This window comes from Kryptolebias marmoratus, linkage group LG1 (assembly GCF_001649575.2).
Source record: "Kryptolebias marmoratus isolate JLee-2015 linkage group LG1, ASM164957v2, whole genome shotgun sequence".
NCBI lineage: Eukaryota > Metazoa > Chordata > Actinopteri > Cyprinodontiformes > Rivulidae > Kryptolebias > Kryptolebias marmoratus.
This window is the reverse complement of record NC_051430.1, coordinates 14,253,083-14,267,166: the sequence shown is the minus strand read 5'-3', so window position 1 is coordinate 14,267,166 and position 14,084 is coordinate 14,253,083. Positions and strand designations below refer to the sequence as shown.

Below are 14,084 nucleotides of genomic sequence, written 5' to 3'. Positions count from 1 at the left end.
AAAAAAGTTTCTAGGACATAATGTAATGTGAAAACTTTATGACAGTTTTATAAAAAAGGAAGCTGTGCTTTGTGTTGCAACAAAAAGGAGCAAGTGCTTAGAGATTACTCTTTAAAAAAAATACATCTTAATGAAATATGAACTGTCTGAACATTCAAACAGTGTCTTCAATGTAACTTTTCACCAGGGACAGTCTTTCCTACAGAGAACTGAATGAAAGTCTAGTTAGCTTATTACTTTTATTTGCAACCCTTTAGATCTTTTAGAAACTTAATATTTTCAGACTCTCCCTGCACTGACTGATGATACCACAGGCTATTTATTCAGCATCACTCAGCTCTCTCTATAGAGCCACAAAGGGCTTTATATATTTCATAAACATAATCGGAAATGTTATTTCCTTTCCTTTTTATTGCAAAACATGTATTCATTCTTTGTTTTCTCTCCTAGAAGTAATAAATACCTTCATATAGACAGTTAAGCAGTTTTGTATTTCACATTCAAAGAAATAAACCCACCTCATCACTCATATTAATATCATTTTATTTTGTTCAAATGGATTACACTGTACTTTTATGGTAGGCTGTTGAGCAGCCTTAACCAAACCAAAATGTCAGAAGGGTTTACTGAAACTAATAAGAAAATAAATGTGTTCAACTGTATTGTTGCTTGACCTGAAAGTAGGCTGTTGTGTTCAATAAATCACGTCATTCTCGTTTCCATGGATATACTTACGTGGCTCTTTCTTGTTGGTCTGAATTATATAGAAACTCTAAGAGATACCTATGTTTTTTTCCCCTTCTGTCTAAAACAAAACTGCTGGATATGAAAGAATACGTCTAATTATGTTAGAAATATGAATGCAGTGTCTGGTTTAGGTGCCAAATGATGCAAATTTTAGGAATCATTTCCTTGAATATGTGAAATATATTTATCTGAAATGACAAAATGTTCGCATAAAACAATCTCAGCCAAAAACCCATCTGCTGTAATACTTAGTGACTTTATTGCAAATAAACAAAACAGCTGGAGAAAATAGACGTCTAGGAAGATTACATCAGCAATAGTGTCAGAGAAACACTGGATTATTTAAGCTGTACATTCTTTGAGCAAAAAAAAAGAAATATATATATATATATAAAAGGGCAGAAAGGCAGAGTCCTGTACATACAGAAGGTAAATATTACAATTATTTCAGGAATGACACCTGCAAACACATTCATCAGTGTGATGCAAACACAAAAGCAAGGCTGAATATTAGTGTTTATCTCTGAATAGCTGTTGATTACCTCCATTTTCTTATTCCACAAATACAAATATCACAGAGATTAAAGCATTTCAGTAATTTCAGAGGAATGACCATGTCCTCAGCCTCAGCATATTCCAGATAGTGTGCTATATGAGCACATGAAACAAAATCTGCAGGAACTTCAAACTGTGCACAGTACATGATACATTAGCTGCTTGATTTTAGACCCTGCAGGTTTTCTAACTAACAGCTCCTTGCAGCAGCAGCAGCAGCAGCCACGATCCGTTTTACAAAAAGCTAAGTGATATTTACTGAGGTGACGACAAAGATAGGAATGTTGTCAATGGTCTAGTTAAAGAAAACAAAGGATCAACAAAACAATTAGGTCATCCTCAGTCTAGTGACAAAAACAAAATGTGAAACAGCTGAATAAGGGTACACTATGTATGGGAACAGGCAGCAATAAGTTAAACAAAGGCCAGCATTAAGATTAAAAAGACCACAGTCAAATACGTACAATCTTCTTAAAGTTCATCAAGTATAGTAAATAAATCAAAAATCAGTACTTGTACATACTAAATTATATTTCAGAACCCTAGTGTCAAAACAAATACATTCATTTGCTTAAAAGTTTCTTGCTTTCTTGTTATTGATCGCTAAATTAGAGTCATTCTAACAATTTTCCACCCTTTCGGCGACTGAAACTGACAAAGTGCATAATGTTCCAACGCATTCGTACCTACGAGTTCATTATGAGAACAGTAAAAACACACTCATAAAAACACAAATAAGCCCTAAAGGGGGGTGTTATTTGTCACGAAACATCCCCTCACACTGGCTTGGTGGCGTTGAGCGCCTGCAGGATTGACGGTTGCTCCTCTATGACTCGGACCAGAAGTTGGTCGATGTAGTCCTCGAGCTCGGTGATCTTGGCGTTCTTACTGGACAGGTCAGTCTGCTGCTTGACCACCAGTGTGATCAGCTCCTCCTGTGTCAGCTGGCTGTAAGGACCACTTCCCGAGTCCCCCCCCTGACAGGAGCGAAGAATGGAGTTATTTATTTGAAGTACATTTTGAATTAGGAGCTTGGTGGTTCATCTCTGAAGAAAACATAGGACTGAATGCAAGGTTATATTTATAACCTTTCATTCCACTTTAAAAAATAGGTTTTTATGATTTAATATCATAATGTTCTCAAACCTTGTTTTGCTGAGCTTTTGTGCCACCTGTATCCTTTACAACAAATGTAGTTCCTCTCTTTTTTTTTTTTAAACCAACTGAGTAAAACTCAATTTGCTGTGTAGAATAACAACATAAGTGGGGCTTTAGATAACTGTTTTGGGAGTACTTTTAATCCTTTAGAACAAAAACATTCATTTTGCAGCTACCAGTGGGCATTTTGATCTTAATTACGCTTTAATTCAGACGTATGGGGTCTTAAAATAAAAGAGAACAATTTGTAGATAATCAATGTGTAAATGAAGCTGCAGTGAGGGAAGAGACACCATTATTTCTTCTACTGTTGCTATGAGAGGATATCTTAGGTTTGTTATAGTTTTCAATCAAGTATGTATCTTGTGCAAAGCTGATTTACCTTAGTTTTTCCAGGTGTGGTATCCCAAATCTTTATCTCTTTGACAGCAGGGCTGTTGGTGGGTTGCTGGCTCTCAGCTGGGTTCAATGGCTTCACGGGATGAGGCCTGAAAAGAAAGAAAGAATTACATATTACTGTAAAGCCCACAAACCTAAAACAACTTCATGCAGGTTAGTAAAACAACTTCGCTCCTTTTTTAATGTCTGAACCTGCTACTGAAACCAGGAAATAAAATTAAAGAGGTCATATTATGCTTTTTGGGTATTCAAATTTTCTTCTGTGTTTTTTTCTCCTCCCAGCACTACATCAACATGTAACATATTTGGTTAATTCTTGCCAAGTGTTCATTGGACACACATCTGACAACGAAGAATAAGTCCAGCATTTTGTACTGATCAGTCAGATAATGACTTTCTAAAGAGACGAGCTAAAACAAAGTTTTTATTTATTTATTTTTTTACTGAAAACAGGTAAACATGAAACCTATAACAGAATTAAGAACACTTAAAAGAGCATAATATGGACTCTTTAAACGGTGTCATTGTGTATTTTATCATCAGCATTCCCTTCTAGTATTTTATCATCATCCAAGTGATTCCAAAGTCCAATTTCAGACTAAAAGCAAAGAATGAGAAACGCTGCTCAAAGCCCAAGATAACCCGAACACCCAGGATAAATACCAGCAACCTAATGCCACCAAATGCAACAGCACCACAATGAAAACCCTTTAATCATACATGAATGAGGATAAAAAGTTCACAAATGCAGGCATGGTAATGGCCCATTTCATCTCACCTGCGTGCACTTAAGGCTAGCCCACCTCCATTGCTATTCTGAGTACTGACAGGCTGAGCTTCGGAGGGCGACACCCATGCTCTCAAAGGTGTTTTCCCTCCAGACCAATTTTCTGCCTGAGATGCTGGTTCTTCCAGAACCACCGGGAGGGACCCTGAGGGAGCCAAAGATGAAGGTGCATAAAAAGATTCAGCACCAGCTGAATCCTCCCCTGCATACAAACTGACTTGTGTTTGCACATCAGTTTGTGTGGCGGACATGTCACTTGCTGAGAAGGGCTGACTGGCCTCTTTAGAGTCTGGCTCCTCCTCCTGAAGCACGAAAGTCTTATTTTCAGAGCGAATTTTGGCTGGAAGTATCTTCTTTCCTCTCTGTGAATTTTTTCTTTGGAAAGCAGGACTATGCTGGTTCGAATCATCGTCCATTTTTCTGTGGTCATCTTGGTTGTGTTTGGAAAGAAGATCTATACTTGTAAACTGATTCGGCTGTGCAAAGCTCTCCTGTTCTTTTGTGCTGCTCACATTCGAACTGGACGACGTTTGTACACTAGTCCTCACAGCAGATTCCTCTTGCTTCTTTGGCTCGGTGCCACTGGCTCGTTGTCTGGGTTTGGCTATTGGCGCTTCTTTGTTCACGCTGACTTGCACGTTCCTTTCTTCATCTCTTGACACCCTGCTACTTGAGGCAGAATCGACAACTGTTTGAGGGACTGGTGAGGCTGCTGGTTTAGGGGGAGGTGGGGATGCTCCTTTCTTTGATGACACGGGTTTGGTCTTCTGAAATTTCCTCATAGCAGCATAGTCATGTGATATAGATGACCTAGGACTCGGTGCAGGCTCTGCTGGGCCATCCACACTCATCTCAGGACCCATAAGCTCAGGAGGATAGTCTTTGTTTTTCTGATTGACCTCTGCAATTAAGTTGTCCCACTTAGTTTGCCCCTGCACTCCATGTCTCTTTTTAGAGAAAAGCGTCTCATAATCGGGAAGTGGTAAAGAATTCTTTTTTTCTTGCCGTGCTCTATCGGTCTCTTCATATGCAGGGTTCTGGATCTCGCGGACAGGACCATGATTCCCTCTGCTCTGGTTTCCGTTTACAGGATACGAAGGTGGTCTTCTCTTCTGGTCGGCCATGGTGGGCGAAGATCCTCCAGTTTCCACAAAAGACAAATCCTCTGTGCTGCTGTAAGGAGAACCCGACGGGTCTTGGCTTATGTTTGACGGCGCCAACGATGAAAGTAGGTCGGAGAAGGTTTCAGGGGACTCTGATGGAGGACTAGAGAGGGTAGACTCAGAGTGGGCTGGGGAAGGACAGAGCTGACTGGGGCTTTGGCAGTCAGTAGTGTCAGACTCCAAAATTTGAGCCGATCTGCCAAGAAGCGAAAACAAAAACCTAAAAGTCAGTGCGACCAAAGTCACATTCAACAATATGCAACCCGTCACAAACAAGTTGATGTCTGTCCTGATATACGCCTCATACGCAACCTCAACATACTGTAGCCCTTAAATCCATCTTCAGTTTATTATTACTTAAACAATTCATTAACTCTGTATCAAAAATATAAATCTATAACAAAAATATTTCAATTACTCAAAAAAATTGATTTCCACCCAAAATAACCAGAACATGAAAATATGCACTGCTCTGTGATAAAGACCAACAACTGGACAGAACTGATACATTTCTACTTTTAGCTGCGACTGAGAAATGACTGTACACCACCATAAGATGATTATATTTAGAACGTAATAAGCAAACCAACAACGCACCAAAAATGTACAACAAATATGGCCTATGATAGAAACAACCTCGACTATCTTGGTTACTATCTGCAAGCCTAAACGCTTTTGAAAACAAAGACAGCAGAAATAGTAACAACAATAACGATCTTACCATTATGAACAAATTACCAGTCCAGTCCCAGACACTGCACAAGTTAAAAAACTACTTCAAAGTCTAAATCCAGTCACCCTGCTCATGGACAGAGAGAAACACTGACTCGGTCCCTCCTTACGAGCTCTCGTCAGTCCACAACTTGCTCGACAGCCTCTTTCCCCACCCTGGTCGAACCGGTCCAACAGGTCCGTCGACCATTTGATGGCATTCTGACTTGGAGTACTCCGACAAAGCACTTTTGAGTCGTTCTGACCAGAAACAGAACAAAAAACTTGTGGAATTCCCAGTTTCAGAGCTTAAACACTTTTCAATAAATATATAAAATAAAACAAGAATCTCCAGCAGTCACTGTGCGAGAAGCAGGGGACACCCTGGACAGGTCGCAAGTCCATCTCAGGGACACAGGAACAAATGAGACAAACAACCATTCGCAATGTCTTTCACAACTAAAGATTTTTTAGTTTTTGGGACACACCTCTTTTTACGACTTACTAATTAACCTAACATGCATGTTTTTGATCTGTGGGAGGAACAAACAGCAGCTAATTATATTTTTAACCAATATATACACCGCTTATGTGTGTGTTTTGCTGTATTGTTGCAGTCAGTGTTGAGCAATGCTTCAAGTAAATAAAATGTTAATATAAAAAGGCAACAGTTTGGGAACTTTTTCCTTGGAGAACTATGAAAGACAGTTTTCAAATTTCCATTAAGCAACAGTTTAAAGTATATAAACCAAGGAAAACTGACTGCAGAAGTCATTTGATAGTACTGGTGTTGTGCAACTTGTTTGGTGTGAGCAGTGCCAGCGAGAGAAGCAGGCCTACCTGGGTTTGACTGCAGACACTTTAGCAGTGCGGTTGAGGAACATGGTGGCAGACGGGGTTTGTGGGTTGTGGTTGGGTTTCTGGTGATCAGATGGACTGACAGGTGCAGGATCTGAGCTGAGGGGAATATCTACAAAAGGGTTAGTGGAGTGTCTGGAGACGGGCTGACCAGGACCTGTTGACTCTGGGGCGGAAAACGGCTCCACTTTAGTTTGTGGCTGCACCTCCTCCTTCTTCTCCTCCTTTCCTCTAAGAATCCCGAACAGAGACGACAGTCTGTCACTCATGGAGGCCTCCTCCTGACGTTTCTGCTCCTCTGCTCTTTGACACTCCTCCTGGAGCCTCTGATTTTCAGCTGCTTCTAGCATCTTGCGCTCCTTGTCTCGTTTCTTCCTTTCGTCCTCCTCCTCCTCCTTCTGTTTCTTCCTCCTCGCTTCATCTTCAATGGCTCGTCTTCTTCTATCCTGCTCTTCCTGTTGTCTGCGTTGCTCTTCCTCCTGCAGCCTCTTGGCCTCTGCCCTGTATTTCTCCTCTTCCTCCAGCCTCTTTGCTTCTGCGATGCGCTTTTCTTCAGCCAGCCTTCTCATCTCCTCCTCTTGATGGTGCTGTTGCTCCATTAGAGCTTTATCTGGTTCATGACTATAGGACGGAACAGATACACTTTTAGAGGAATCTGCAAAAGGATCAGAAGTGTGTTTGCGGACATCCTCCATAGATCCTTGGCCTGAGCTGTTTAGACTGAGTGTAGATCCACTTTTAGCCGCTGCCTCCTCGGCGTAGACATGGTTGCCATTGATGCACAGGTTGTTGACGTCACTGTTGGCCTGCTTGGAACGGCCAAGTAAGGAGAAAGCACCCAGAGACACCTTGCTGTCGGAGCTGCCTGTTCGCTTGTGTCCAAGTAATTTGAATTTCTTTTTTCCTGTAAGAGGAGAGTGAGAAGCATGATGTCACTGTTGAGATGCAAAACACCCTTATTTAACTTGCAGCGTGCATGAGACGAAAGCCAGAAATGTCAACATATACTGCAGACAGTGTACACAGAAAGGTTAATTTACCTTCAGGAGAATCAACATTGAGGCCAGAAGAGCGGCTGCTGCTGAGAGATGAATTCTTTTCAGGCAGCGCACCAAGTGTGGACATCGACTGTGAGATGTTGCGATGCAAGTTTGATTTCGGGCCAAAGAGGTTTTTGAGTTTGGACTTCTTCTTCCCTTGTGGAGACTGACTGAGTGACTGTGCATCAGCTTCTCCCTCGCTGTCCGTGAGGATCTGGTTCCCAGAGGGAACAATAGCTGAAGCGGAGTCGGAGAAGCCATCCTTTTTCTTTCCGCGGACTTTGTCCTTCAGCTTAGAGATGCGAGAGCGAGATTTCTCCTGTATTGAAAGGTCGAACATGCTGGCGGACATGTTGTTTCTCATAAACTGGATGTCTAGCAGCACCTCCCCTCGCACCTTGTCGTCCTTTTTATCTTTGCTCACCAGCCTGAACCAACTGAAAAGACAAAATTGAGTCACGTGAACATGAACTAAATGAAGAAAATGAGATAAAAGAGCTTTAACTTTGCAATTAATAGCAGGTATTCTGTTAGACCAGGCTTTAAAGCACATCATTACACAGCAACAGATGGTAAATGTGTCAACTAATTCATACAGTATTAGTATATCAAAGTATTTTTTACTCACAAACACCTTGAGTGGGCAAGTAAAATTAACTATAGTCTGAGACACTGATTTGCACTCTGTGAGTTATCTTTTGATTCAGGTGCAGCTTTTGTTTTAAAGAAATACAGACAAGGTGAAACAATTCCTGAGACAAAGCTTTTAACAAGCTTATAATTAAGCTTTTTGTTAAAAAAAAAAACTGATTAGGACTACGTACTGCTAAAGAGCCAATCTTATTTCTGAAGGACTAAAAATGCTAATTTTGCTCATCAAACTGAGGAAAGTGTAAAAACGAAAGTCTTTGTTCTGCCAATGGAAAAAGTAATGAGTTTTGGTCTGATTTCTCATCATCTCAGCACGTTGTAAAAGCATTTTTACTTACATAATTGAGGTTATGTGATTTATACTTTTTTCCTCCCTTTTATTGATGGTAGGATTAGTTAAATTTAAAACTTTAATCTGAAATGGAAATTTGCACAACTTTAAAAGTAATTCCGCTGTTATAATATCTACAACTGTAGTGGTAGAAGCACTCATTGCAGCCAACTTTTTCCCTTTTTTTTACCGTTTTGTTTTGCTATAAAGTCCTACAACTCTGTCACACAGAGCTCAACAGTTTCTTGACCTTATAAAGGTTATTCTATCCATTCCTTGAAGAGATTATCTAATACCAAAAAGATGTACATCACGGGTCAAAACTTTGTGTTGCATCAACAAGCGAGTGATCCGCAGTTCACAGGGAGGTTTACTTCTGCAGCAGACGTTCACACAGACTCCTCTGGGAGGAGTCAGGAAGCGAGCCTGGGAGGGAACCAACATTCCTCAAACACTTTCAAACATTCAGGGAGGTGCAGCAGTACAGGACATGATGTAACGAGTTCTAATTACAACGAATTAGAAAGTGACCTTTCTTCTCTCACACCCTAAATACAAGAGGGCGGTGTCAAACAATCCGTAACTAAGAACATGCAGAAAAACACTCTCTCAGGCCAGTTCAGAAACTCTTTGCCATCCTTGTTTAAAACAATTACAGCAGGGTGTGCACTTGGACAGCAGTGATGACAAGATGCATCCATGTGGCTGTTAATAGGACGTCAGGGCATTCAGGTTCTGTTTTGTTTGCATATAACAGAGGCACGGCCCTGACGCACGATCTCACCGGCCCTGATGTACAAGTTCTCTTTCACATGTAATGATTAACAAACGACGCCGTTTAATCTGTGAAAAACACCAGGACGCTGCCACCCAATACAATAAAAGAGACCATGCCCATCGAAATCTTTCCAGGATTAAACTTTCACTAATATAATGCAACGATCTCATTGCTTGTTGATTTTAAAACATCATAAAAAAAAACCTCCTTATGGACACAACAGTCACGATTTACTCGAAGTCACAGCAGGATATTCTCATGTTGAGTAAATACTCTGATGTCAGATGCCAGGAAAGGAAAACCCCTGAATAGAAATGTTTTTTTTGTTGAGACAACAAATAATGAGGCTCAGGTGTCTGAACACATGACGCGCCCTCTAAAGAACTGGCCCTGCGAGAACAGGAACTGCTCTAATGGAGTCATGACCTAAAAATATCAACAGCTAGCTACAGCTACCTCAGATGAGGGGACACGAAATTATCAATGTTACTAAATGAAAACATTGACTGGTTGCCAATTTAATATTAGTGCATGTGTTTTTGAGTTAATGGCTGATATGTAGACAACTGAGGTGAACATTTGAATCGTGCAATTATTTAAAAACAGCTATCTTCTGACTAAAGACCTCCATTTAAATAAAATCAGACATGAGTAGGATATTTTTTATAATCCTACTGACATGTTGCAGACTAATCCAATCTATAATAATAAATCCATTAATTGAATTAAACATGTCCATCCTACATCACTGCAACACTTACTTAAACTGTTGAGTTTCAAAGTCAAAGACTGAAAAGTGTAGTTACTGTGATTTTCAAATCTGTTTTTTCCCCTATAAAACTGGTTTAAGGGAAGCTCCAGTTAATTAGCTGCTGACAAGAATCAGGCAATTTTAGGCTCGATCAGCTTGACTGGTCCCTGGCTAATCCAAAAATTAAAAAATGAGGGTTTTTTCCCCATAAACGAATCCCCTATAGCTAAGCTGCAATTAAAAAGGACTTTTTTGTGAATGCAGCATCGCTTAGTGGCTCATTTTCTCCAGCAATAGCTTCTTTACTGAGAGGAGACAACTCTAAGTTAAATATTAATAAAATTTATAAGGTGTTAAAAAAGTGAAGTTGGAGAAAGCAAAAAAATTCTAATGGAGGTACGTCTGCTGCTGACATTGTTTTTTGGCTTTTGTAGTCCTTCATAGTAACATATGCCACTGAAATTTGGGGACACCGTTGTACACAGTCGGTGCACTTTTATGTTTTGATGTGTGCAAAAGATGATAGGAATGTTAAACAGCTACAATCTGCTTCATAAAGAAAATGCATGGGCATTCTTCTCCTGCTGGATTTCATTTGTACAAGCACATCTGTTCAGGAACTTGGAGGATTATCATTAACATTATTTGTTGATTTCCAGTGGAAGAGCAAGTTCTCTAACCTGCTGGTTATAAAAAAATTAAAAAAAAACTGTAAAGAATAATTTGAGATGTAGGCGATTACACTGTTCCTGGAGAGAAATCAGAATCAGCTGAGGTTGGATCGGCAGGTCAAAGCTGCACAATGATCAAACTGGAATCGGCCAAGAAAACCGACCGGTGCTCCTCTGGTTATTTATCAATGAAACTGTCTGCTATGTTAACAGTAAAGATAATATTCACTGCCTCAAACTATGTACATTTGTTTAAAAAATAAAATTAAAAAAAAGCTGGCTAGAACAAGAAATGCTTTCTTTGTTTAAAAATAAACTGAAGCTAAAAAATAATTAATGGAATGATTTATTTTCTTGTTATTAAAGAGAATGACTAATTGTTCTGATTGTTGGGTTTTTTTGCCATTTCTACATAGAGTGGGAGTTTAGAGCTAGGATTTCATCCTGAATATAACCTTTTGTATTGGAGAGAATTGCAAGGATACTTTTCAGCAGGACAACAAGGTATTGAATGTCACACCCTGTGTCAGCACTACAGGGAAGCAGGCCAGTAATCTAACACCACGCACTTCAAGGAAAAAACAGCAACATCCAATCCCCCCGGTGTGCATTTTGAATCTTAAAAAGGAGACGAAGGGAGAATGAAGGAGCTCAGGAAGGAGAACAGCATGAAACGGACTTCGGCATGAAGCTGTAAAAAAAAAAGAGGGAGCTGAGCAAACACGAGATAAAACTTCAGATAAGACGCCAACATAGCCAAACAAATGAGGTCGTATCGCTGCTGGCTGAGTGATTACAGAGACAGCTCACAGCTCACTCAGTTTTCCCGAAAGGTCAGATTGGGCAGGTTTACCCAGGGTAGTAAACTTGGCGAGTCTATTTTTGGCTCTTTACCTTGAAAATGTCTCTTACAAAAGGAGGGAGCGCTAACCCAATTCAACACTGCAGCCATGTTTTTGTTTTGGTTCATGCCACCGCCTCTGCTGAGTCTACGGAGAAACGTCCTGATTTATGTGACGTAAATCTGGGTGTGAGCAGCCCAATAGCCAGAGGAATGCGTGGGATTATCAGCAGCAGAGTGAAAGGCAGATTTCCAGGTTAGGCCTCCGTCATCGAGCTGCGTGTGGCAACGTTGGCTTCAAAACCAACCTGTGAAGACCTGACCCAACGAAGGCAGACAGGACAGTTAAAGGAGGTTTTTTTTAGCGTTTTCAGTTTTTCACAACCGCAAACCAGTAAGAGGAAGAAGGCGTGAGACACTTCCACTGAAATACAAGAGTGTGACTTGTTTTTATTTGTTCGTAGAGAAACAGAACTGTTAATACAAGCTGTTTATGTCCAAAGATGTGACAGGCAGCTAAGCAATTTGAGACAATAGATGTCCATAAATTTTACACATTGGACCAAACAACCTGTTTACAATCTGATCTACTCTTCTTTTTTTTCTTTCTCTAAACCATAGTAGAATAAATGGTGCCTTGATAAAAACAGGAATCTTTTTTTTTTTGCCTCAATTGTGTCAGAAACTAATATCAGTTAGCCCTAAAAATCCCAAAGCTCCTCACAGGCTAATGCAACTTTCAAAAAACTCAATTATTAAAATGTTTTTCTCTGCTGGCTTGTAAAATATGGCTGCTACTCTAACATCTCTCCTGAGTTCCCCTTAAATAATAATAATAATAATAAAAAAAACATTACTGATTTCAGTACCAATTGCTTGTAAAAAAAATGCACTAAAAGCAAAACCAGCTGTGGCATTTGTGATTTATGGCTGTGCTGAAGAAAATTTAATTCAAAGCAACTTTTGCCATTGTTTACCTCAAACAATGGAAAGCTTCTCGGTTTCACGAGAAGAAGCAGTTTATGGCAGTAATTGTGTTTTTTAAAATAGCACGGATACATGCTTTTTTCAGCTTTTAGGATAATGCGGATCACTGCGCTGACAGGTTATTAAGCTGGCTGTCTGAAAAACCACAAAAGAGGTGATTTATTAGAAAACAAATAAATAAATTACAAATTAAAAGAACAAAAATAACAGACGAAAATGCATAAAAAAGTGCAAGCTGGTTATTCAGTAAAAAACATTTCAGGGGCTAATTTGGATGGAGACATTTTCTGAGAAGTGCTTCTTTAAAAAGGTTAATTTAGGTGGAAATCACTAAGTGAAAATGGAGATATATTTCTCAATAAAACAACTAACCCTGGGTATTGATTTGTGGGATTAATAATGGAGATGAATCATATGAGAGAGAGGAAAAGGCCTTTAATTAGACGCCTCCATTTTCTGAGGTGATGCTGCACTCTTCTCAAGAATCAACAGGGACCATATATATTTTTTAAAGTATTAATTTGTCTGAACCCCAGAGCACAGGTTAACCATAAAGAGTGTGCGCGGTGTGACTTACTCCGTCTTTTTGCGGGATTTCGTGTCGTACAGCTCCACCAGGTTGACCACAGCCTGGCCCAGGAACTTGTCCAGCCCCACCTGGGCCCGGTGCATGACGATGACGTACAGCGTGCACCGCTCGGCGTTTCCCGGGTGGAAGAGCGGCAGGTCGAAGGAAGCCTCCTCCTTCCACACCGGGGCCACGCTTTTCTCGGCCACGCACGTCGAGAACTTGTCCTTGGCCACCTGGATGATGGCGTAGGCGTCGTTGGTGCCGCTCTTGCCCTTGACCCGCAGGTTCCGAGCCTGATGCACTGTGACCTGGACACTCGTCGGGAACGACTGCTGGCTCTGGTCGAGCAGAGACATCGTGGGAGGACGTGGAGATTAACCCAAAAACAGTTTTAAAAAAAGTTGATCCGAACTGTAGTAATGGAAAAATCGCCTAAATCGTAGGAGTGTCAGCCAGGCTTTTTCCTGAAGTTCAGTTCTTCACCTTCGGCGTCCTCTGACTCTGTCTCGGTTAACCAGCGTTCAGGAAGCTCACTTTAACGTCCAGCTACCCTTCAAAACCCCGAAATAACACTTGAGTTTAGTTAAAAGTCGGTTAAATAACCTAACAAAAGGACTAGCCTGGGTAACTCGACCAGGACATGACTAGTGTGACAGTTTCTATCAGGAAGCTTTTTATAAACACAACTGTCCTGTTGTGCCTTCACCGAGTTTCACAGTTCAGTTCACTTCCCTGAAGTTACGAGTTCCCACCCACACTCTGCATAGAGCTCGCTGATTGGCTGAGGATTTTGTCAGTTTCCTAAAACCTTACAGTGATTGGACAATGAAGTATGGGGGCGGTGCAAAACGCAGACCGTTAATTTATCCTGCCAACTACTCGAGCTGGTAATAAATTGGTATGTTAAAAGTGAGGAAATTAAAAAGGACTATATTTAATTTCTACTGTAGTACGTGAGGTGACAAAAATCGTGAATCTAAACCATAACAAGTGTTCTAAACTATAATTTATTTTACATTAGTTCTAAAGAAAACTTGGGGGTAAAACAAAACAAATATGATAGATAGATAGATAGATAGATAGAT

At 40.3% G+C, this 14,084-nt stretch overlaps 1 protein-coding gene across 2 annotated transcripts; it reads right to left on the bottom strand.

Moving 5' to 3' along the window:
* Positions 1–984: 984 nt before the first annotated feature.
* On the bottom strand, positions 985–13,725 carry rab11fip1a (RAB11 family interacting protein 1 (class I) a). 2 transcript variants are annotated; one of them, XM_017417288.3, is made up of 6 exons: positions 13,006–13,725; positions 7,419–7,855; positions 6,361–7,282; positions 3,638–5,005; positions 2,843–2,948; positions 985–2,279 (listed from the first exon to the last, which is right to left on the bottom strand). In XM_017417288.3, the coding sequence occupies exons 1-6, from the start codon at positions 13,353–13,355 to the stop codon at positions 2,079–2,081; spliced, it is 3,384 nt and encodes a 1,127-aa protein (XP_017272777.1). In that variant the 5' UTR covers positions 13,356–13,725; the 3' UTR covers positions 985–2,078. The 2 variants fall into 2 exon arrangements, with proteins under 2 accessions (XP_017272777.1, XP_017272778.1); XM_017417289.3 differs by lacking the exon at positions 3,638–5,005 and having other exon boundaries at positions 13,006–13,722.
* Positions 13,726–14,084: the final 359 nt, after the last annotated feature.

Coding starts and splice junctions, on each gene's coding strand:
- rab11fip1a (XM_017417288.3), bottom strand. CDS start 13,355: ATGTCTCTGCTCGACCAGAGCCAGCAGTCGTTCCCGACGAGTGTCCAG. Junction 7,856..13,005: donor AAATCCCGCAAAAAGACGGA/GTAAGTCACACC, acceptor TTGTCTTTTCAG/TTGGTTCAGGCTGGTGAGCA. Junction 5,006..6,360: donor GTGTCTGCAGTCAAACCCAG/GTAGGCCTGCTT, acceptor GCTTCTTGGCAG/ATCGGCTCAAATTTTGGAGT.